Consider the following 24,034-nt stretch of genomic DNA (forward strand, 5'->3'; position numbering starts at 1 on the left):
CTCAGGATGAAAATCTTTCCAAAACCTCAGTATTTAGTCCTTTCTTTCCCAACCAACTCTACTCCACTGTCTGTCCACTCCGTGTTTGTATCCTGCCATCATCACCACAGCAAGCAGAGCACCTTGCAAACTGTGCAACACGCACACAGGATCCCTGTTTCTCTTTGTCCATTCCCCAAAGGGAGGGGACGTTTTGTTTTGAGTGGTCATTGGGGGAAAGGTAGGCTGAAGCAATAATAGGTTTTACATTTCTTTCTGAAAGGCTCCTCTTTTTTCTAGGGCCCTTGGGGGAAAGTTTCATCTTTTACCTTGCTCTGGATGGAAGGGGGAAACGGGTGCACCCTGACTCTGAGAGCTTGCAGTCTGAATTCAGACATAACACACAAACCAAGGGAATAAACGCACAAAAGGTAAGGCGAGGTGAAGTGAGGAGGGGATGGGGGAAGAGCTAGGACAAAGTTTGTGAAAATATGGTAGTGCAGCCATGTAGAAAAACCGTGCACTAGCCCCTTTCCCCCAACAGAACAACTAACTTCAGAGACTGAACTACTTTAGCCAATTTCTTTCTTTGTGTCTTTAACTTGATGTTCTAACTCCCTTACTCCTGGCTTGAATTTTCCAGTGATTTGGGGGTAGGGATAAGTCAGGGAAGAGGAAGAGTGTTAAGGGGTGGGGATGGATTGTAATACAAGGGTGACACAAAAAACGCTGGTACTAGACTCTTTCTTTCCCGAGCTCAGACCCAGTCCCGGATCTGAATGATAAAAGGTTAATTAAGAACATTGTCACATGGCAGGGATTAATACCAGCTAAGTCCAGTGGCTGTTACATCTGAAAAGGAAGTTTGTTAAGGTGGCAGTGATTTGAGTGCATATTACCTAGTGAGAAAGTTAGAGATTACAAGCCTATCCTCCAAACATTAGCTACCCAGGAAGGGCAGAGTCCAGGCTGCACGTCTCAAACAGGGCACCAGACTGCCTTAACCACATCCCCATAGAGACACCAACCAAGCATGGGCCTGGTTTGCCACTGCCAGCCACTTACGGAAGACATTTATGCCAGTGCAAACTGAGTATCAAACAGAGAGATCTTCAAAGGTATTTAGGCACATAACTCCCATTGGTTTCAGTGGCTATTAGGCCCTGGGGCTGTCTCTAACTCTGGGCCCGCAGCACCTTCCATGCTGGAACCCTGACTGCAGCTGGGGCTTCCAGCTGTCACCCTAACCCTGATCAGGACAATAATTACAAAGAACCCAGGAGTCCTGGCTTCCGGCTCTGCGCAGGCAGGGCTTGGTGAGTGTTTTGGAGTGGTTCCTAGCAGGGATCTACGCCCTGCGGCCACTGCATGGTGCATTACTCCGAAAAAAGCCGTAGTGAGGTTGGCAGCTCGGCCCGGGGCCAGTGTGGACAGCTGGCCTCAGCCATAACAACACCGCACCCCGTGCAAAACGCCTGGCCGCAACCCGCCTGCTGTGGGCAGCAACATAAAACTACAAGTCCCAGAGGCCTTTGCGGCGGCCCTTTGGCCCCTTCCTCGGCTCTGACGCAGGCAGGCTGGTCAGAGGGGTCAGCGAAGCCCCCCCCAACGCAGGAGTCGCACCCGCGGTGGTCGGGGTTCGGGTCCGCGAGCAGGGGGAGATCAGCCCCCCCGCTCAGTGAGCAGGGGCTGCTGGGACTTGTAGTTCGGGGCAGGGCCAGCCGCGGGCCATGGAAGGGTGGCTGGTCAGCGGCTCCAGGCTGGGGGAGATCGGTGAGTGAGTCCTGCTCCCTGTGTGGGGGGGTGATTTTTGGGGGGGTGGGGCGGGAGGAAGGGCTCTGCTCCCAGTGCAGGGGAAAGGGGTGATTTGGGGGCAGGGGGCTTGTTTCCCAGTAGAATGGGGGGAGCAATGGGTGGGGGAAGCGCCTGTTTCCAGTAGGGGTGGTCCCTGCTAGTCAGGAGTGGGGGGCGGGCTTCTGGGGAGGAAGGGGGGAGTGATTTGGGGAGGCCCTGCTCCCTGGGGAAGGAGGGAGAGGAGCCATTGGGGGCCAGGGGCCCTGCTCCCTAGAGAGGGCCGGGGTGCCTAGGGAGGAATGTGTAGAGCCCCACGTAGACGTGGGGGTAGGGGAGAGAGCGCCTGCCCCCATGACACGACCTCCTGCAGGGCAGGGCTATTTGGAGCAGAATAAAGGACATCGTGCGCCCGGATGCTGCTGCATATCCCACACTGCAGATGGTATGCACCTGCTCCGGGATGCGGTGGTGGGGGTCGTAGGACCGGTGCAGCAATCTGCAGGGACTCGGGTGTGTAGGCGGCAGGTTGGGTGCTGCCGGAGCCAGATGCGTAGAGCACCTTGCACTGCACCATTCGGAGTGTCAACGCTGCCGTGTAGGATAGTGCACCTAAGGCTACAGTGTGCAGGATTGGTTTCCCAGGAGCTGAACAGTCTGATCTGTGCCACAAGAAGAATCGCCTTTAAACACAGGCAGCTTGCTTTTCTTCTTAGCCTCCTGCATGGCTCAGCCCCCTTCTTTCTCACCTCCAGTCCTGCTGCTAACATGGGAGGGCTGCTCATTAGCAAACAGCCTGCCCTCTTCTGGGCCAGATTCCCCTCTCACTTACAGTGATGCAAATCGGGATTAATGTCATTAAACACAAAATATCTTTGCTCCAAGTGGGGGTGAGGAAATGGAGGTCCCAAAAGACTACAGCGTATAAGTGTGCCGTGAAAACACTAACCCTTAATAACTGAAAAGAAGAACCAAGGATTGGGGCAAGAATGCACACAAGGTGCAAATGCATCATATTGCTGCTTTTTGCTGCAATGTTCATGACTCTGCAGCTTTGTATTTAGCAGAGGCACTTCAATCCAGTAGCAGCTACAGCTGGACACTTTTACAGGGGGCTCCAGCCTTTTCCGTGACGTGGGCATCTCCATGGGCAACATGCAGACCAGACAACATCTGTGCGACACAACCTCACGTGTACGGGCTGTGTAAGGTCAGGCTGTGTGGTGGGTGCCGTTTTGTGGCCTGCAGACGTGCCGTGCAACTGCATTTGCGGCCCATGTCCCTGAAAAGGTTGGAGCAGCCTGATACACACTCATTAGAACCTCCTGCGAGGCAGGCTTGCCACTTACCTCACCTTAAATCTCTTCCACTGCCTGTCCACCCCTAGCACCATGGAGCGGTTGCTTCTCAGGGGCTGTGTGGAAGAGCATTCCTGCATGGGGCCAATAGCATGTCTGTTGTTCTTCTTGGTGCCCTGGTAATGGCCTTTATGCACACAGCTCCATGCAGGTTATTTCTGCCCTTAGCAGCAGTAATCTATGGAGGGGCCATATGTGACGATGCTTGGAAATGAGCAAGACTTGCATGAAAACACAGCAGCAGCTGATGGAAGACAAAATTCAAATGAATGCTACTGGCTTGTTTTGCAAGGATTTGGGGGGTGTCGTCCCTGTTTGCATGGAGGCAGAACGCGTCCTGTTAAACGGCATCACATCTAGATTGAAAGAGCCCAGGTCTGTCCTGCGTTCATCACTAACTCTGTAAGCAAAATATACTTACACAGAGACAGTGCTGCCTTTGTTTCATACAGCCACCGTTTAAATAACAGTAATACTGTGTAGACAGAGAGCACATTCACACAAGGATTGCAATATATTTGACAAATAGTAATGAAACTCCATGCAATGAAACCCCCCAGTATTCCAGCTTTTATACACGGGGTCCCAGTAGCACACAAAAGTGAAAGTGATTTACCCAGGGCTGCACACTGAGTCATTAGCAGAGGTGGGACTAGAACCCCAAACTCTTAGTTTCCTATTCAAGCCCTAGCCTATGCTCATACCTCTCCCAGTAAAGTGAGCTGTCTCTGGCCCACAGCCTATCATTCACATTCTCTCCTTTCTCCCCAGGCTTCTGGGCTGATAGGACACCTGTTCATGAAGCGGCCAGGAGGGGAGAGATCCTGCAGCTGCAGCAGCTGATAGCGAATGGTGCCTGCGTAAACCTGGTCACCTACGACTCTATCACCCCCTTGCATGAGGCGAGCCTGCGAGGTCAGACGCAGTGTGTGAAACTCTTGCTTGCGGCAGGGGCCCAGGTTTGTATAAATTCGAGTGTCCCCTCCCCCCAGCCTCTTGCTCTTGATTACCCTTCTAATGGGGAAGTAGATATTGCTACAAATCCAATTAAATAAGTGACATTATGTCCCCTGAAGGGGAAGAACTTTAGCTGTGCTGTCCTTGCTATGGGCCAAGCCTTCGCTGAAATCGGTGGAACGTGAAACACTTATAGAGTCACAGGAGAGTCTTGTCCTTCAGGGTCAGTTCGCTTCAGCCATGCTATCCAAAGCGATCACTGAGCAGCTTAGGGAGCATCAGGGAAAGCAACTGGAGTAGACTCTCTGGCAGGTTTTGTATTTTATTGCTACGTTCCCTTTAATGCTTCCCTTAGCTCTGTTCTGGGAACAAAAGACCTGGTTAACCTTAGAGTGACGGGACCATACTCAGGCTAGGTTGGTGACAATATCCACGGGCTGCTTCCTGCCTTCTGCAGGGTTCGGGAGTGTGTGTTAAAGACCTAGGTAAGAGAGCACTGGCATACAGCTGCCCCTGAGTCAATACTATCTGCCTTCTAGGTGGATGCCAGGAACATAGATGGCAGCACTCCGCTCTGTGACGCTTGTGCTTCAGGCAGTATTGAATGTGTGAAAGTGCTCCTGTCCCATGGAGCGAAGGTGAATCCTCCGCTCTACACAGCGTCCCCTCTCCATGAAGCCTGCATGAATGGTGAGCCCTTGAGATCCTATGGGTATATTCATCGTGCACTCACGCCCATGGCAGCTGCAAAGGGCCTGAAATAACCGTAAGATTCTGTTGTTCATCAGACTGTAACAGCTGGAAAGTATCTCCTGTCATCTCTTTTGTTAAGATTAGTTGTGTGATGTTAAGGCCCATTGTGTCAGTAGAGATCCCGCTGAAGTCAGAATGAAAAACTCTGCAGGACTGGGCAAATACAGAAATTGTAGGTGTAAAGCAGTTGGACACTATGTGATAGACACAACAGAAAATCCTGGCTAGGTAGGACAACAACTTCCATTATTTGTTAATGTAGCCCAGGAGGAGTCCCTATGTTGGGCCCACCCCATGGCCTCTCCGTTTCTGACACTCCCATCAAAATCAGATTTGAGTCGAGGGAAGGTTGATCTTCTGGTGAAGGTGCTGGACTGGAACTCAAGACCAGCGACCACTTCCCAGATCTGGCATAGACTCCCCATGTGACCTTGGCCATGTCTCTTATTTCCTCTGTGCCTCACTTCCCTCCTCTGTACACTGGGTGTGACAACCCTTCCTTCACCCATCCTTTGCCTGTCCTATTAGATTGTCTGATGTTAGAAGCAGGGGTTATCTCCCACTGTGAGGTCAGTGGGAGCTGTCAGGTGCTTAGCACTTTTGAAAGCCTGGCAGGTGCTTAAATAGATAATGTTAGGCTCCTAATTTTTGAAGTCCTTGGCATGAGCACTCTTATGAAGGTTCAGCCTGGTCACATGACTCATTCCATCCCCCTTGGAGCATATTCTGCCAAAATTTAGTCCAGTCTAGCTTCAAAGGACTCAAGCAACGGGGCTTCCACCTCCTCCTATGTACTGCTCAATGGACTATGGACTTCCGCTTCCACTGCCCATCAGCCCAGGTAGTACAAGCTGGTGTAGACCCTGGGCACATACTTGGGTCACAATCCAGCTCTGATGCCTACACTGGGGTGTCTTCAGTGCTGTTGTACTGTGCTAGTTGGATTCAAGGTAGCTTCTGCAGCATACACGGACTCTTAGGCCAAGCTGATACAAAGCACGAGAAAGTTCCCCTCAAAGCCAGGCTGTTTCTCACTGCTCGGTTCTCTTTTCAAAGGGAGTCCGGAGTGCGTGCAGCTCCTGATCGACGTCGGGGCGAACCTGGAGGCCCACGATTGCCACTTTGGAACCCCTCTGCATGTAGCCTGTGCCCGGGAGCATCTGGATTGTGTGAAGTTACTGCTCAATGCCGGTACGGCACCCAAAGGTGTTTGCTTCAGTGTACGCCGTACCTAGCGGCGGTGTTTGTGCAATGCTCATCTCTTGTATCTGTTCTTGGGCTCAGAAGAGAAGTTTTTAGAAGTTTATTAATTCACAGAGCCATTGAAATGGACATGACTATGGATATTTATGTCCTCAGAGTGTCTGCCAGAAAAGAATAAATATATACACAAGGGCTTTTCTTCTGGGCAAAGCAATGCACCTAGTTAGCCATTTTCGGAAGGCTTGCAGCGTAGGCAAATTAATATCCGTGTCCTAAGCTCTCCTGTTTAGTTCAGTGGCAGTTAGCTGTTCCTATTTTGTTAATAACCAAACCTTGACAGCCTTCTAGAATAATGTTTCAACGCACTCTTAATAATGATGTTGGATCAATATTGGGAGATTTTTTTTTTTTTTGGTAAGGTTGGAGATAGAGGAGAGCTGGAAAGAGAGACATTGGGGTTTGACATTAGGTCCCTGGTGTGATTTAACTGTAGTTACATCAGAGATGGATTCAGCCAGGGGATATTCAAGTAACATTGTATGCTGCCAAGTTTCACATCCAGGTTCCCCGGCCGTAGGAACCCAGAGCTAGTTCTGAACCAAATCACCAGAGCCAAACACCTCCGAACTTTGTTGATATTGGGATATGGATTCGGACTTTGTGTCTTGGGTCCATCCTTGTCAGGAAGTCATGTGACCCGCAGTATCCACCTGTCCGTTCAATGGAAAGGGTAATAGGAAGAGGTGGGGGAGTGAGGACATCCTCTGGTTTGAGTTTATCTAGTCACACTTTCTTAGCAGAAATGAGAACGGACAAGATTTGGTAAATGCTTGATGGATGCTGAAGGGCATCTTGATCTCAAAATCCCAGCATAACGAGATGTTTCTGTTCAAACGAGCAGCACTTAAATAGCTAACAATGTTGACATCAGTAAGTTTCAGAGTGAACAACCCATTGAGAAGAACTGGGCAGTTCCTAACTTGTTTCAGACTGTGTAGATTCAGTAAAGCAGCACTGCATAGGTTACATTCAGAAGCTTATTTTCATAGCTATATCAGCTAAAAATTTCTCTGTAAGGAAAACATAGACCTGCAAAAATACATGAGGTGCTAGCTCTGACTACTGGCTCAAGCCCATTCTATGCTTAAAACATAGGTCAAAATAGCTGCAGTGCCCAGGGGTGTGAAAAATCCATGTCCCTGAGTCCCTTAGCTATCTGACCTAACCCCCAGCGTAGACCCAGCGAGGTTGAGAGACCTACCATCACTTGGGGAGATGGAATTCCTATAGCGATGGAAAAATCCCTTCTGTCGTCATAAGGGTGTGTCTACACTGCAGGGTTATGCCAATGTAGCTTAAGCGCTACAGTGTAGACAGTCCCTCGGTCTTTCAGCTGACTGGTGGAACTTCATTTAGAGGCTTCCCAGCAACTGAGTGGTAATTTTCTTGGGTAAGAGATGACTTAACCAGAGTAAAGGCGGCTATATCGGCGCCCTCATAAACTCATTTTGTTTATGCTCCAAGGGGCAAATGTGAATGCAGCTAAACTTCACGAGACAGCCCTTCACCATGCAGCCAAGGTGAAAAATGCGGATCTGGTAGAGATGCTGGTTGAATTTGGAGGAAACATTTATGCCCGGGACAACCGAGGGAAGAAACCATCCGACTACACGTGTAGGAGCAGCCAGACTGCTAAGTGCTTGGAGTACTATGAAAGTAAGTGGGGCTTGGTCCCATCTCCCACAGCCATGCTAGAACTCATTCCTCTTCAGCAGTCTGGGTCATCATCATGGTCCTTTCCGGTCTGAAAATCTGTGCATCTTGTGGCTGCCATTTTCTCCCCATCTCATAATCTGCTTGTTCCTCCTGGATCTGGAAGAGGTTCAGAAAAGGGCAACAAAAATGATTGGGGTTATGGAACAGTTTCCATATGAGGAGAGATTAATAAGACTGGGACTTTTCAGCTTGGAAAGGAGACGACTAAGGGGGGATATGACTGAGATCTATAAAATCATGACTGGTGTAGAGAAAGTAAATAAGGAAGTGTTATTTACTCCTTCTCATAACCCAAGAATTAGGGGTCATCAAATGAAATTAATAGGCAGGAGGCTTAAAACAAGCAAAAGAAGTATTTCTTCACACAGCGCACAGTCAACCTGTGGAACTGTTTGCCAGAGGATGTTGTGAAGGCCAAGACTATAACAGGGTTACAAAAAAGAACTGTGTGTCAGAAGCTGGGAATAGGTGAAAGGGAATGGATCACTTAATGATCACCTGTTCTGGTCATTCCCTCTGGGGCATCTGGCACTGGCCACTGTCAGAGGACAGGATACTGAACAAGATGGACCTTTGCTCTGACCCAGTATGACCATTCTTATGTTGTTATTTATTTTGCTCTCCTGTGTAACAGTCTTTCCCCTAGTTGGGAGACAAGGTGGGTGAGGTGATCTCTTTTATTGGACCAACTTCTGTTGGTGGAAGGGAGAAGCTTTTGAGCTTTGCTTAGCTCTTCCTCTGGCCTGTGAACCCAATGGTTCCTTTGGTGCGCAGCTCACACTGAGTGGGGCAGCTCACACCTCTTCATTGCTGTGGCCGTCACGTGTCGATCCCGTGACCCCTCTGGACCAGGAGTCGGGTGACCCATCTCAAACACTGAGTCTCTGCATGGGAACCCGATGCTGTCCCACATCGAGCTTCCCAGGAGAATAGGTTAAAGAGTGTAAGAGCGTGCCTCACGAAGGGCGAAAGAAGAGGAAGCATGTGTGTTTGTTTCAATCTGAAACCCACCTAGATTGGGGCCTGGGAGGCACCTCCTCTAACCTAAAAAAGCAGAAGAGACCTAAATGGAACCATTGTGATTTATTTAAAATCCAACATCTGATTCTTTGTTTGAATTCTCTTTCCAAGTGCAACTCTCCCATGCCCACCTTTAAAGGGAACAGATTAGCCCTTCTCTCATTGATATTATTCTGTCTCGCTTGTGACCCTAAGCAAGAGGGAATCGGCATTTTGCCCATCCCTAACCTTCCCACAAGATTACAAAGAAGTGGCATGGCCTGCTAGGGAGAGAGCACCTCAAGGTTCTTTCCTTGGAATCCAGTCTCAAAGAACAGGGTGAAGGTTTCTCCCACTTCTCCCAGCTGAATTGTGCCTCTGAAAGCCAGCCCCATGCACTGCTGTCATGCAGTCAACAAAGAGAAGAGTCACTGGTCCAGTACCCGCACGCTGAATGATCCTGGAAGGGTGCAGTAGGGAATGACGTTGCATTGTTTGTGGGTGTGGTGAGCAGGAACTGCTGGCTGGGAGTGTGGACGTGGTGGTGAGTGAGATTTGAAATTGAGCCGTTACCACCGCTTTTCCTTGCCATGCAATGCTCGCCTGGACTCCTGTGAACTTTGCGGATCCTGTTGTGGCCTGGCATAAGCGGAAACAGCCTCGTGACTTTGATGGTTGCTGTGCCGGCTGACCCCTGGACTAAGTTTGGCCTCCATCCATAGGCGACAACTTTTACTTTTCCCTGTAGGTGCTGTGCCTTGAGGCCCCGCCCTCACTCCGCCCCTTCTCCCAGGCCCCGCCCTCACTCCGCCCCCTCACCCAAGGCTCCACCCTCACTCCACCTCTTCCCACCCCCTTCCCCACAGCTCCCTCCCACCCGCTGCTCACTGGTCTCCACTCCCCCAAACCCAACCCTGAGCTGCCCCTATCAGCTGAACGGCAGCACTACCAAACAGCTGTGGCTGGTGGGTGCTGAGCACCTGCTATTTTCTTTTCCATGGGTGCTCAGCCCAGAGAACCCACAGAATCGGCACCTATGCCTCCGTCAGTTTGCGAAGAGTTCTGCCCTTGGCAGAATTAAGAGCCTTCTGCCGAGCTGGCACAGTGATGCTGATGATCTTTTCTTTTTTTTTTTTTGTTTCAGAAACGCCCCTGAGCTTGTCGCAGCTCTGCAGAGTTAGCCTGCGGAAAGCCACCGGCCAGCAAGGGCTGGCGAAGATTGCCAAGTTAAATATTCCTCTGCCATTAATGAAATACCTCTCATACAACTGACCGAAAGAAGGTGACATTGCAGGACGATCTCAGACCCCACAGGATGAAGTATCTTGTCTCTTTCTTTCTCTCTCCCTTCCTCCCCCCGGCCATAAGAAGTCCCTTTAATTTAATTGATGTAAATACCATTTCTGCGGCAGTGCATCCCCACCCCTATCCCATCATGTGACTGAGAGTTTTGACAAAGACAATAATTTAGATCTTGTATAGATCCAGGCTTTTAGCTAGTAATTAGGGCTGTCAAGCGATTAATTACAAACATTAATTGCAATTAATCACAATTTTTTTTAATCGCGCTGTTAAACAGTAATAGAATACTATTTATTTAAATATTTTTGGATGCTTTCTACCTTTTCAAATATATTGATTTCAATTACAACACGGAATACCAAGTGTACAGTGCTCACCTAATATTTATTTTTAATTACAAATATTTGCACTGTAAAAACAAAAGAAATAGTATTTTTCAATTCATCTCATACAGGTATTATAGTGCAATCTCTTTATCCTGGAAGTTGAACTTATAAATGTAGAATTATATACAAAAAAATCTGCATTAAAAAATAAAACGTCAAACTTTAGAGCCTACAAGTCCACTCAGTCCTACTTCAGCCAATCGCTCGGACAAACAAATTTGGTTACAGTTTGCAAGATATAATGCTGCCCTCTTCTTATTTACAATACCACCTGAAAGTGAGAACAGGTGTTCGCATGGCACTGTTAGAGCTGGCGTTGCAAGATATTTATGTGCCAGATACGCTAAAGATTCATGTGTCCCTTCATGCTTCAACCACCATTCCAGTCCATGCTGATGACGGGTTCTGCTCGATAACAATCCAAAGCAGAGCGGGCCAACCCATGTTCATTTTCGTCATCTGAGTCAAATGCCACCAGCAGAAGGTTGATTTTCTTTTTTGGTGGTTCGGGTTTTATAGGTTCTGCATCGGAGTGTTGCTCTTTTAAGACTTCTGAAAGCATTCTCCGCGCCTCATCCCACTCCAATTTTGGACTGTACTTCAGATTCTTAAACCTTAGGTCAAGTGCTATAGCTATTTTTAGAAATCTCACATTGGTACCTTCTTTGCGTTTTGTCAAATCTACTGGGAAAGTGTTCTTAAAACGAACATGTGGTGAGTCATCATCCGAGACTGCTGTAACATGAAATATATGGCAGATTGCAGGTAAAACAGAGCAGGAGATATACAATTCTCCACCAAGGAGTTCAGTCACAAATTTAATTAATGCATTATTTTTTTTAACAAGTGTCATCAGCATGGAAGCTTGTCCTCTGGAATGGTGGCTGAAGCATGAAGGGGCATACGAATGTTTAGCATATCTAGCACGTAAATACCTTGCAATGCCGGCTGCAAAAGTGCCACGCAAATGCCTGTTCTCACTTTCTGGTGACACTGTAAATAAGAAGAGGGAAGCCTTATCTCGCGTAAATGTAAACAAACTTGTTTGTCTTAGCAATTGGCTGAACAAGAAGTAGGACTGAGTGGACTTGTTAGGCTCTAAAGTTTTACACTGTTTTGTTTTTGAGAGCAGTTATGTAACCAAAAAAATTCTACATTTGTAAATTACACTTTCATGATAGAGATTGCACTACAGTACTTGTATGAGGTGAATTGAAAAATACAATTTCTTTTTTATATGCAAATATTTGTAATAAAAAATAAATATAAAGTGAGCCCTGTACATTTTGTATTCTGTGTTGTAATAGAAATCAATGTATTTGAAAATGTAGAAAAACATCTAAAATATTTAATAAATTTCAGTTGGTATTCTATTGTTTAACAGTGCGATTAATCACGATTAATTTTTTAAATTGCGATTAATTTTTTTGAGTTAATCGTGTGAGTTAACTGTGGTTAATGGACAGCCCTATGAGTAATCTTTTTACACTAGAGATCCTGCCAGACCGCTACCCCCATTGGTGTCTACCCTACAATGCCTTGTGTTCCTGAAGGGGTAATGGCTAATCACAAAGGTAGAAAGGGATAATTATCTGAGTGCCCTAATTAGACACAAATTACTCTTTTAGGCCAGGGGCTGTCAGCAGGCCCCCCAGGTCATGCAATTCAACCTCTGCAGGCCTCATCCAAAGCCCATCAAAATCCCTGGGTGTCTTTCCAGTGACTTCACTGGATCAGCCCTCAAGATTTTGGAGATGCGGCCTACTGAGAGAACAACCAATCTTAGCATGTGGTGCTCCATCTTGATCTGAGCAATCAGTCTGGTGGCAGCTGCAGCTATCTCAATTTGATGTAAAAGCAGTTGCAGCCCACTGATTCTGGCAGGTGCTGACCAGTGCAGCAGCAGTGCTGGGCAATATTTGGGCACCCCGTCTACAGGCCAGATTTTATCCTCCTAGGAGCACTTTGCACGACCACTGTACAGTGTGATAACAAATCCATTCGTGCACCAGTGACCAGAGGCGCCGACTTTGAGAGGTCCTGGGGGTGCTTGACTCCTGCCCCCACTCCAACCCTTCCCCCAAGTTGCCAACCCCACCCTGCCTCTTCCCAACCTGTTCCCCCCTTCTCCACCTCTGCTCCCCCCCCCAATGCCTCCTGCATGCCGCCAAACAGCTGATCACCAGCGGGCAGGAGGCGCAGGGGGAGGAGTTGATCAGTGTGGGCAGGAGCTGCTGGGGGGAAAGGAGGAGGAGCTGGCTGCCAGTGGGTTATGAACACCCACTATTTTTTTCCCGTGGGTGCTCCAGCCCCGGAGCACCCATGGAGTTGACGCCTATGCAGAGACACGGATGCACCGATGAGCTCTGAATAGGGTTTTCAGTTTTTTCCACTCTAAGGTTGCCTCTTGTTTCAGCTGCTCCTTTAGATGCTCGCAGTGGCACAGCCACGGAGTCTGGTCCTCTGCCATATAGCTGCATATTGTCAATGTTGAATTCCTCTGTCCTTGAAAAACTGTCACAGTGTCCTTTTGATATTGAGTCCTTCTGAGTGAGGTTAGATTAGAAGCAGAGCAAAAGTCTTAGTCTCTCTTAAACATGTGAGATTTCATTGTCCTGAAGGCACTTTAGTGGGTACTGGGGCTCTGGTCTCCTTGATGCATAAGTGGTAAGTCTTAGCACATTGAGATGAGACTAAAACCCGTCCTCTTAATGGTACTGGGCTTGTGGAACCCTCTAAGGGTGTCTAACATGGCCTAAACCTAGATCAGTGGTTCTCAAACACTGTCACATGGTGGACTGCCACTTAAAATCATATAGCTTCCCCCCCCCCCCGCAGTCCATCAACTTTTATCTTATACTTTCTCTGTTGCAACCGTCGTGCTATGCTACATGGGGGGAAATAGCATTAGGGCAGTGTTAAGGGGATGAGATGAAAATATTTTCAATTTATACGTGACCTGCAAATGATTTTTTTAAGCTTTGAGTTCATGCCCCCACTTATTTTTTTCTGCTGCATGGTATATAGAGAGAGCCTGAAGGGGTTTTCTGGTATATATAATTCTGCTTGGATTTTTACATTGGAAATATCAAATTTGCCAGGTTTTGCTGGAGAAACTTTGGGAGGTCTTAGAGATGTGTATTGTGGGCTCTTTTGCCTTCACTGGAGGGACGAGGGCATTGAATCTTTAACAAAAGCCTCCTGTATCCAAAATGTGAATTAGTCATTGGAGTTTGACTGATGTCCAGAACACTAAATGAAAACCAAACTGTTTTCATCTGTCTGGCTCAAAATCCCTCCGCATCTCAGCAACTCAGTTTTCACTCTCTTGTCCCATTTCACTAGTCTTCCAGTCACTAGAGCGTCTTCCAGCTCTGACAGGATCAGAATTTCCAATATAAAAAAATCAAGCCATAACAAACAAATCCCTTTCATGTCATCTTTATTTTCCCCTTTGCAGGTCACCTCCAGTGTGGGTGCCACTGCTTGGTTAAGTCTCTCTTCTATTTTATCTGCCCTGTTCATTTCCTCTCCCTGCCCTTCTGGGAACTTGTCCTCGGCCTCTCTCATCCCATTTGATCATGGTTGAGTGTCCGCCAAAAAAGGACCCAATAAAGACTTATCAATAGACCCAAGCTCCTTTGCAGAAACCCAGCTGGGCACAGGACTCCAAAGGAGATCTGGCAGGGATACCCAGGCATGCACAAAACACGCTTCTGAGGGGAAGGCGGGACCTGCTTGCTCCAGCCATGCATGCTGCACCACTGTGATCCAGGCAGTTCAGGGAGCTGCTTTGCAAGTGCTTTGAGAACCAGTAAACTGGGAGACAATGTGTAGTTGTTGACCTGTTTGTAATGGTACTGAGTCAGGCACTCTTGGAGATGGGCTCAGGGTGATAACCATTGATGACCTAGCTGTTTGAAATAGCATTGACCTGAAGAGGAAGGGGCTTGTACTCAGGAATCGCTAGACGAGATTTTCTGGATGGGTTATGCAGAGGTCAGGCTAGAGATGATCATAACAATGGTTCCTTCTGGCCTTGGAATCTATGAATCTACCTCCAGTTAGCAAGTGGCAGTAGGGCAAACTAATTGAACCAATCCCAGGTAAACAAGAAGCTGCAGAAGATGTCTGTCTATTTCCCCAGCTCAGGATGGCCCCAAAAGAAGGGGAAGTGAGGTGGATTCAGAACTCCATCGTCAGTAACAGTCCGGTCCCTTTGCTAACTATCTGCTAGCGAGAGTGTCCTTATCAGCTGCCCAAGCAATGACAGCACCAGGCATAAAGAACGAAACAGAGACTGCCTGACAGGTGTCTGAGCTGGTCACCCTGACCTTGGGAGCTCTTGCTCATTGCCTGATACCCGGCCTGGCTGGCTGCATGTCATGGCAGCCTGCAATAATAGTACCTAGCTCTTTATATAGGGCTTTTCAGCTGTAGATCTCAAAGTGCTTTAGCGTTATCCCATTTTTACAGATGGGAGAACTGAGGCACAGAGGGCTGAAGGGACTTGCCTGAAATCACCCAGCAGCCTAGTGGCAGAGCCGGGCACAAAACCCAAATCTTCTGCCATTTCAACAATGAGTGAAGTGACTCCTGATCTGTAAAGAGCTTTGGGGCAAAAGATGCAAGCTAAATGTCCACTATTAAGTCTTCTCCAAGTCTTCTCGGCTGGGTCTGTTTAGGTTTCACCCGTAGCTTTAAAAACAACAAGGAGTCCGGTGGCACCTTAAAAACCAATGGATTTATTTGGGCATAAGTTTTCGTGGATAAAACACCTCACTTCAGATCTGAAGAAGTGGGTTTTTTACCCACGAAAGCTTATGCCCAAATAAATCTCTTAGTCTTTGAGGTGCCACCGGACTCCTTGTTGTTTTTGTGGATACAGACTAACACGGCTACCCCCTGATACTTGACCCATAGCTTTGTTTTCATGCAGGGTTTGATCATTTAACTTCCTTTGCTTTTGTTCATGATTAGGAATGTGCAATCAAAGCGCACCTCCAGTGCAAATAAAATCAACTCCCCCCAAACCAGCTCTTGCTCTCTACATCCCTTTCAACCCGTGCCAGGGAAGGAAGAGATGAATCTGCAAATGCGGCTCAGCTTTCCACTCCTCCTCCCCACTTCCGTGCCCCACTCCCTGCTCCACCCCACATTGCCTTGCAGAGCCGCCTTTACAGGGAGAGGCCTGAAGAAAACCCCTCCAATCCAAACACTGCTTGTGCTTAGGGAAAGTCCAGCTCCAGATGTGGCTCAGCTCCGTCTCTCTGTTACAGTTAGTATCTCTCGAGAATCCTCCCGATTGTGTTGCTGGCTGCTGCTAGCAGAGTGTGTTAGCATTGGCTTGCAGTGAAGGCATTTGATCACAGCAGCTTCACTCTAACTATGTCAAGTTGGTCCAATGAAAACAAGGTGTTGCCTGGATTTTGTGCCTGTAAAAACCTTGCAGGACTGAGGAATTAACTGTTTGTAGCACAGTGCTGTTATTTTTCCAGTCTTGGGGCTTACATGGAAGGAGACTCGACCCCTGAATCTTATTGCTAGTTGTATTAAGACATTGAAAGCTTGGGTGGGAGAGGAGGTGTCAAATGCAAAGAAGAATAATTGACACCTTAGAATTCAGGTCGCTGTGTGGAAGCAGCTTCAACCAGCAAGTCCCCTTGCAGGCTTTGGGTGGTCATTGGATCCTAAAATCTGCCTTGTCTACCAGTGCAAGATAAAGGTGGAGGAACCTTTCTGAGGGAGGGGTGGTTGCTTGTGGGAGCATGATGGGGGATGTTGTGTGTGTGTGTAGGAACTGAGGGAAGAGACTCACGACCAGGGAAGTGTGGTTTGCACGTTCCTTCTCTATTGATAAGAGTCAAGGCATGTGTGGGGTGCTTCTCGGCCTTCTGGCTAAGAGAGGTGAAAACATTGTCTTCTATTTAACCAACTTTTGTGGGTGAGAGAGAGACGCATTCCAGCTACACACAGCTCTTCTTCAGGTCTCTGCTGTAGTGAATAGGACCAGCCCCTTAAATAAACCAAGGATGTATTTCTGCCCTGAAGGGACACCGCAGTGCTAGCCACTGCAGGACCGGGTGGCTGCTGGAGGACAGGGAGAATGTGACTGGAGTGTACTTTGCTCTTAGAGACACAGGAAGCACAAGGGATTGGCCTGTTGCACCAAACCGAGCAACTCGCCGTGTTGCAGAGGAGTATGATTCCCTGCTGGAACACAGCGAGGTGGGTGGTGTGTATTGACAGAGACAAGCCAGGGCCCAATCAAAGCTGGGTGAAATTGATGGGAATGTTGCTGGTGCTTGCAGTGAGCTTTGGAAAAGCACATGACATGTACAGCAGGGGGGGAACCCAGTGCAGAAAGGAACCTTCCCCTCTTGTGGGCTGCCCCGGTAGCCCTCAGCATCTCAAAGTCTCTTCCCTCGGTTTCCCCCACCCACCATCCCCCATCATGCTTCCACGAGCAACCGCCCCTCCCTCAGAAAAGTTCCTCCATCTTTGTCTTGCACTTCTAGACAAGGGCAGATTTTAGGATCCAATGACCACCCAAAGCCTGCAAGGGGACTTGCTGGTTGAGGCTACTTGTACACATTTACCTGAATTCTAAGGTATCAATTATTCTTGTTTGCATTTGACACCTCCTCTCCCACCTGAGCTTTCAGTGTCTTAATACAACTAGCAATGAGATTCAGAGGTCGAGTCTCCTTCCTTTCAGGTGGGAGGGATAGCTCAGGGTTATGAGCTCAATCCTTGAGGGGGTCACTTAGGGATTTGGGGCAAAATCAGTACTTGGTCCTGCTAGTGAAGGCAGGAGGCTGGACTCAATGACCATGCAGGGTCCCTTCCAGCTCTATGAGATAGGTGTATATCTCCAGTAAAAGAAAAAAAGCATGAATGGATTCAGTTCTTGCAACCCACCCCCCAGAAGTGTTCTCTCCATTTTAGCTGGGGAGTTGAAGCACAATGAGATTAAGGCTCCTCAAAGGCAATTACAGCTCCTCCCTCAGTGTCAGTGGGAGCCAGGTGCCTGGGTACCTTTGAGGCACAGGGCCCATGTGACTTGCCCAAGGTCACAGAGTGGCTGAGGCAGGAATCAAACCCAAGCCCCAGTCTAGTGACCTACCCACTAGGCTGCCCTTCCTGCCTGCCCAGCCCTCTAGGATCCTGAGCCTCTCAGGGTTTTGGTTTTCTGAGGATCGGGGGTGCTCGTCATGTTGCAGAATTGAGCTCGCAGCCTCTTATGTGAGGGTTTCGCTATAGCCTGAATTGTCTTAAAACAAGGTGGGACACCTCCCCCATCCCCACCCCTATCGGTGGAGTTTGTGTCTCTGCCAACAGGCTGGGATGTAGGCTCAGCTCTCCCATTGGGATTTGTGGCAAATGCTCCCAAGGGAAACACATGACCTGTCCTGTCTGTCAGGTGCCTCTTCAATGGCCAGTTCCGGAGCTTACACCCAACGTCCCCATCAGACCAGGCTCCAGTAACGAGTCTGCCCCACACCCAGAGCTACTGGGCGAAGATGATTCCCAGCCAGTGCCAGGTTTGGATCAGACGTGTGCTGAGGCATGACCAGACATGTGCATGCCCTTATGTTCTTAACTCTGCAGGAACCAAGGCAGCATAATGCTCCCACTACAACGCCGCCTTTCCTCTGGCAGAGCTTGCTCGGCTCTGCAGCGCTGCTTTCTTTCCCCGGCCTCTCCGTTCCCCCATCGCCTTTCACCTCGCCCCTGGCCCCTCCAGATGGTCTGAAAGCGCCTATGCTGTACAGGGCAGGAGCGCTGCCAAGACTCCCCTTGCTGCCCCTCCTCCCGCCAGCCTGTCCAAAACATTCCCACTCCCCTTCCCAAATTTCCTGTGCCCCTGGTCTGGGCCTCATGTAGGCCCCTGCCAGGCACAGAAGCAATGAGTGTTTGCTGGGTCTGTGGCAGCACCTCCTCGGTGGGATTTGGGACAGGGGGTTTTAAATTCCAGCCCAGCAGTTTGCCGATGGCCGTGGTCTCTCTGGCAGGGGGTCTCTGTGTAACCCCCAACCTGGGTTCAGTAAATCGTGTGTGGCACGTCTCAGGCTCTGCGATATTATTTTGTTGCCTTGGTCCGTGGGGAATCTCCCGTCCCTCACTGCCCCATGTCACCGAGTGATAATCAAACAGAATCAGCCCACATTAAGCAAAGCTGGCTCTCCGGACCAACCCAGCAGCCATTTCCAAAGCCTTGGCTAATTGGTTCCAGGGCTCCGTCTGTCCTGTGGATTGTCCCCTTGGCTCAAGGAGCTTTTATTTTTCCGGTGCTCACCGTTAACTCAATCCAGCTGGCAAAGCTTTTCTTTCTGAGTGTATCCTGACATTTGCTGCGTTATCCCATAAGCCAGTCTTCCAGTAAAAGAGATGTAGCTGTACCCTGACTGGGCTGGGTTATACGCCTGATATGAGCTGCCGGGACCTGCTTTATAGCGGTGATGCATGCTCCTGAAATGTCCTGGCTGTTCACAGGAGAGCAGTTTGTGCAGTATTCCATAGCACTCTTCCAACTTGTCCAAAGTTTCCCTTCTGTTTGGGGTGCTCATTAATAGCACGATGTACATAGAGTGGCCATTGCGTCTGAAACATGTTGCTACAACTCTGGCACTGTATCCTGTAGGAGAGGAAATCTTCACCTTTGCCACTGGCTTGCTGGGTGAGCGCGGGCTGGTTATTTCACTGCGCTGTGCCTCAGTTTCCCCAGCTGAGGAAGGATGTTATGATGCCTTGTTACTGCAGTGGCACTGACTTACTTTGTAAAGTGCTTTGAGATCTATGGAGAAAAGCACTGTCTAAGAGCTAGGTATTATCATGCAAAGTCACGAAAGCTGGAGAATGGAGACTGATGGTATCTAGCCAACATGAGGGTGAGGCGCTTGGGCAGTGATGAGCTGCCAAAATATTATCAACAGGTTCCCTTCTCCTCATCTCACGAAGGGGTCGTGGCCACCCCCCCGGGACTCCTGCCCCATCCAACTCCCACGTTCTTTGATGCCCCCCGGGCACCCCTGCCCCATCCACCCCCCTTCCCTGACCCCTGACTACCCCCCTGCTGCCCCATCCAACCCCTCCTCTCATTCCTGATTGCCTCTTGGGACCCCTGCCCCATCAACCACCCCTTCTCCCTGTCCCCTGACCGCCCCTGGAATCCCTGCCCCTGACTGCCCTCTGCCACCCCATCCAACCCCTGCTTCTTCCTGACTGCCCCCCTAGGACCCTTGCCCCCATTCAATCCCCCTGTTCCCTGACCTCTGACCACCCCACCCCTATCCCCCCCCACACAACCCCTCTAACTCCCCTGCCCTCTTCCAACACCCCCTCCCTGCTCCCTGCCCTCTTGCCACGCTGCCTGGAGCTGCTCGGCCGGGACCATCACCAGCCCTGGCGCCACGGGGGCCAGGCCGGAGCTGCGGGGTCAAAGCTGGGGGCGCTCGGCCGGGGGCCGGGACAGGACAGGGCTAGGGGTGCTTGGCCAGGACCAGGAGCCGGGCCGGAGGGAGCCACGGGGCCGGAGCCAGGGGCACTCAGCTGGGTCCAGGACCGGGCTGGGGCTGGGGGCGCTCCGCTGGGGGGTGCCAGGCTGGAGGGAGCCGCTCTCCAGGACCAGGAGCTGTGCTAGGGAGAGCCGCTGAGCCAGCCGCACCTCCCCTAAACCCTTATAGAACCGCTTGTCCTGGAACAACCGGTTCTAAAAGGCCTGCTAAATTTAACAACCGGTTCCTGCGAACCAGTGTGAACCAGCTCAAGTTCATCACTGCACCTGGGTGTACCAGGCCTCTCCCTCGGTGGGTTAAAATCAGTAACACTTCCATGGATGCTTTTAACTGTTTGCGTTTTGCACCTGATTTGTTTCAATCAAATAAATAAAGAAGAAAAAGGGCCACCTGGACAAACTTTGCTAGCTCCAGGCTGAGCAATCTCTGCTGAAGGAAACCTTTCACGTTTTCCAGCTATGTATGTAATAAAACATCCTCTGATGTCAGTGCCGAAGAAGAAAGTGTGGTGTGTTTTTCAGTAGAAAAGCAAGAAGTGAATTCATGATCTGCACGCTCAGGCAATGCGTGCATGGAGAGACTTATGTTCGTCTGGGCAAGCTGCCGGAGGAAAATATATAGCAAAGCTAGTCCCAGCTGGCTAGACATGTCGCTTTAAATGTACCTTGCTGTGATAGAGCGGGATCTAAACTAAACTTCTGGATCCAAACACTCCCAAGAACTTTGGGGAAGTTTGGACTCAGTTCTCTAGGAGCAACCTCTGCTCACAGTGAGTAGGGCTTCCTGCACGTGAGTCCCATTGAGGTCAATGCATGAGAGTCAGTTTTTCTCAGTATGAGGCGGGATGGTTGAATAGGATCCTGAGGTTGGACCTTGTTGTATTAAATAAACATCTGGAAAGATGGTTTTTAAGAGCTGCTGCCAGGCCTTGTAGACATCAGAGTGGAAAAAACGTGTGGTTCTCCAAGGCCCCGGTGTCCCGTTTCCGAGGCCCTGGCGGGTGCTTTATTATAGGAACAAAGAGACAGTCTGCAGCCTATGGTGCGAGGTTATGATGGGGGAGAGCTGGAACGGTTCCTGGACTGCTCTCCTAAGTGCTGCCGCGTTGTACAACTGCCTGCCTGCTTAGTGCCAAGCCCACTCCTCTAGCAACACTGAGACAGACCCAGCCACGGCTACTGAAACACTAGACTGGAGGGGCTTGGGCTCGGCCGTTTTAACTCTTAGCAGAAAAGCCTGTGTGTGTGTGTGTGTGTGCACGTGTATGTGTGTACATGCATGTGTGTAGCACGTGTGTATGCATGTATATGCATGTGTGCATGAGTGTGCATGTGTATATATGAGTGTGTGCATATGTGTGCATGTAAGTGTGTGCATGGGTATGCGTGTGCATGCACGTGTGTGCGCATGTATATGAGTGTGTGCATGGATGTGTGTATATGAGTGAGTGAATGCATGTGCATGTGAGTGTGTGCATGGGTGTGTGTGTGCATGAGTGAATGTGTATGTGTGTACACGTGTGTGCATGCATATGCATGTGCGTCTGTGAGTGTGTCTGCGTGCACAGGCGTATGTGTTGAGGGATCAGGAGGAAAATTCAGCCTGGGCTGGCTGGTCCCTTTCGCCAGCCATCTGCAGCTCTTTCTCCTCTCTCTCTCCCCTCAGGATCCTCGTCTTCTAGTTCCTAAGGCATCCTCCCCTTACAGGCAGGCTCTGGCCCCTACCCTACAATCCTGCCCCCACTTACTTCTGGCCCACACCCTTCCGGAACAGCCTCCCTTCCACCCCCATTTCCTCCCCTTATGGAGCTATGGAGCTCCCCCATTGCACCACAGAGGCAGGTGAGGCTGCTGCTGCCTCGCTCTAGGGAGCACCAGGCCCTAGAGGGGCTCTGCCCCGTTTAGTTGAGCATTGTGCTGCCTGTGCGGTGGATGAGCCAGTGGCTGCTTGGGAGCTGCATGTAAACCGCCAGCAGCTCTGCCCAAATCCCTGCCCGACATGCAGCTTTTGTGCCTGTTCCCTCCAAATCACAGCTGCCAGGGTACCACCCCAGAGCTGGCTGCATTTGACTCGTGGGTGAGTGAGCTCTGTGTACAATCTGAGGAGCACTTGGGGATCCTCTTGGCCAAAAAACCCTCTCTAAATTGATCATCACGTTTGCTAAAAGATGGGCATCCTGGCTTCTATATCTTGCTTCCATCAAGAGCCATTTCTTTGCACACATTGTCTGCTTTTCACGGAAATTTTCGATTTTTTCATCCAAAAATACGAATGCCTGAAAAATGAAGTATATCAATTTGGTTAGTCTGCCATGGTGCCTCATGGGAGCTCTTGTTTGGATTCCTCATGTCCCCATTCTCCTTTATGGGCCAGGCACCCCAGCTGGACTACATCTCCCATGATGCACCGTGGCTGAGGACTCTAGTGATGCAGCCGCCTCCCCTCAACAAGTGGGCAAACTGAGGTGCATCATCGGAAAAGCAGTCCAGCCAACCACCTTAGTTTTAAGGAAAAGCTTTATACATTTGTGAGTGGGATTGTATGACAGCCTTGCCTATGGTGGTTAAAGAATGTAAGAATGGCCATAGTGGGTCAGACCAAAGATCCATCTAGCCCAGTATCCTGTCTTCCAACAGTGGCCAGTGCCAGGTGCCCCAGAGGGAATGAACAGAACAGGTAATCATCAAGTGATCTGTCCACTGTCACCCATTCCCAGATTCTGGTAAACAGAGGCTAGGGACACCATCCCTGCCCATCCTGGCTAATAGCCATTGATGGACCTATCCTCCATGAATTTATCTAGTTCTTTTTTTGAACACTGTTATAGTCTTGGTCTTCACAACATCCTCTGGCAAGGAGTTCCACGGGTTGACTGTGTGTGTTGTGTGAAAAAAAAGACTTCCTTTTGTTTGTTTTAAACCTGCTGCCTATTAATTTCATTGGATGACTTCTAGTTCTTGTGTTATGGTTCAGGGCTCAGCAGCCATGGAGTGGCTTCTGATTCGGAATCATAGTAATGTCAGGCTGGAAGGGACCTTGAGATGTCATCAAGTACAGCCCCCTGCACTGCAGCAGAGCCAAATAAACCTAGCCACCCCTGACAGGTGCTTGTCCAGCCTGTTATTAAAATCCCCCAATGATGGAGATTCCACAACCTCCCTTGGAAACCTGTTCCAGAGCATAACTACCTTATAGTTATGAAATTTTTCCTAATATCTAACCTAAATTGCTCTTGCTGCAGATTAAGCCCATTACAGCTTGCCCTTATGTCTTATGTTTCTAAAATTTCATGCTTCAGGGCTTCAGCTAGACACCTGTAGAGGTCAGGAAGAGAACTTTCCCCTCACAATGTGGTCTGGCTTTTGTGAAGAGAACATTTTCTCCTCATAGTGTATTCGGGCTTTTATTGTTCTTCTGAACCAACAGAAATGGCCATGGCTGGAGAGGAGACACTGGACACGGTGGACCGGTGCTCTGGGTAGTACCAAGCATTCTCTTTCTCAGATGTCTGGCTGATGGATCCTGCTCATGTGCTCCTGGTCAAACTGATCATCGTATTAAGGGTCAGGAAGGAATTATCCCCTGAGTCAGATTGGCTGGGACCTTGCGGGGTGTGTGGGGGTCACTTATGGATCTCATTTAATCAACTCCCCGCCATTGCAGGGCCCTCTGGCATTGGTGCACCTTGATGCTGCCTGTTCTCTGTCTGTGGCACAGAATAGCTCTGTCCTTTGAGGCAGGGGCAGAAGAATTGCAGGGGTGGGGCAGTGGTCCATATTGACACCCAAACACCCCAACACCAGGCTGAGATACGGAGCCTGTATGCCTCTGGAGACCCAGCTTTCTACTCATGACATATTCTGCACCAAACAGTGCATTCCTCAGACCTGCACCCCTGGTCACTGCTGCCACACTGAGGGTGACGGACTGTGCGGATGAAGCCATGATCAGTGCAGCCTTGTGAACTTGTGAAGGGCCGGGGTGTGACGGGACTGAAAGAGCAACATTTGCT

At 49.4% G+C, this 24,034-nt stretch overlaps 1 protein-coding gene across 5 annotated transcripts; it reads left to right on the forward strand.

Moving 5' to 3' along the window:
- Window positions 1-1,473: 1,473 nt before the first annotated feature.
- Window positions 1,474-23,642, forward strand: ASB13 (ankyrin repeat and SOCS box containing 13). Of its 5 annotated transcripts, none has more exons than XM_050937011.1 (7): window positions 1,474-1,752; window positions 3,900-4,087; window positions 4,625-4,775; window positions 5,895-6,029; window positions 7,566-7,757; window positions 9,961-10,098; window positions 23,449-23,642. In XM_050937011.1, exons 1-6 carry the CDS (start codon window positions 1,710-1,712, stop codon window positions 10,086-10,088), a joined length of 837 nt encoding a protein of 278 aa, XP_050792968.1. In that variant the 5' UTR covers window positions 1,474-1,709; the 3' UTR covers window positions 10,089-10,098; window positions 23,449-23,642. The 5 variants fall into 5 exon arrangements, with proteins under 5 accessions (XP_050792968.1, XP_050792970.1, XP_050792969.1 ...); XM_050937013.1 differs by lacking the exon at window positions 23,449-23,642 and adding an exon at window positions 17,928-18,575; XM_050937012.1 differs by lacking the exon at window positions 23,449-23,642 and adding an exon at window positions 13,965-14,134.
- The last annotated feature ends 392 nt before the right edge of the window (window positions 23,643-24,034 follow it).

Source organism: Gopherus flavomarginatus, chromosome 1 (assembly GCF_025201925.1).
Source record: "Gopherus flavomarginatus isolate rGopFla2 chromosome 1, rGopFla2.mat.asm, whole genome shotgun sequence".
Taxonomy (NCBI): Eukaryota; Metazoa; Chordata; order Testudines; family Testudinidae; genus Gopherus; species Gopherus flavomarginatus.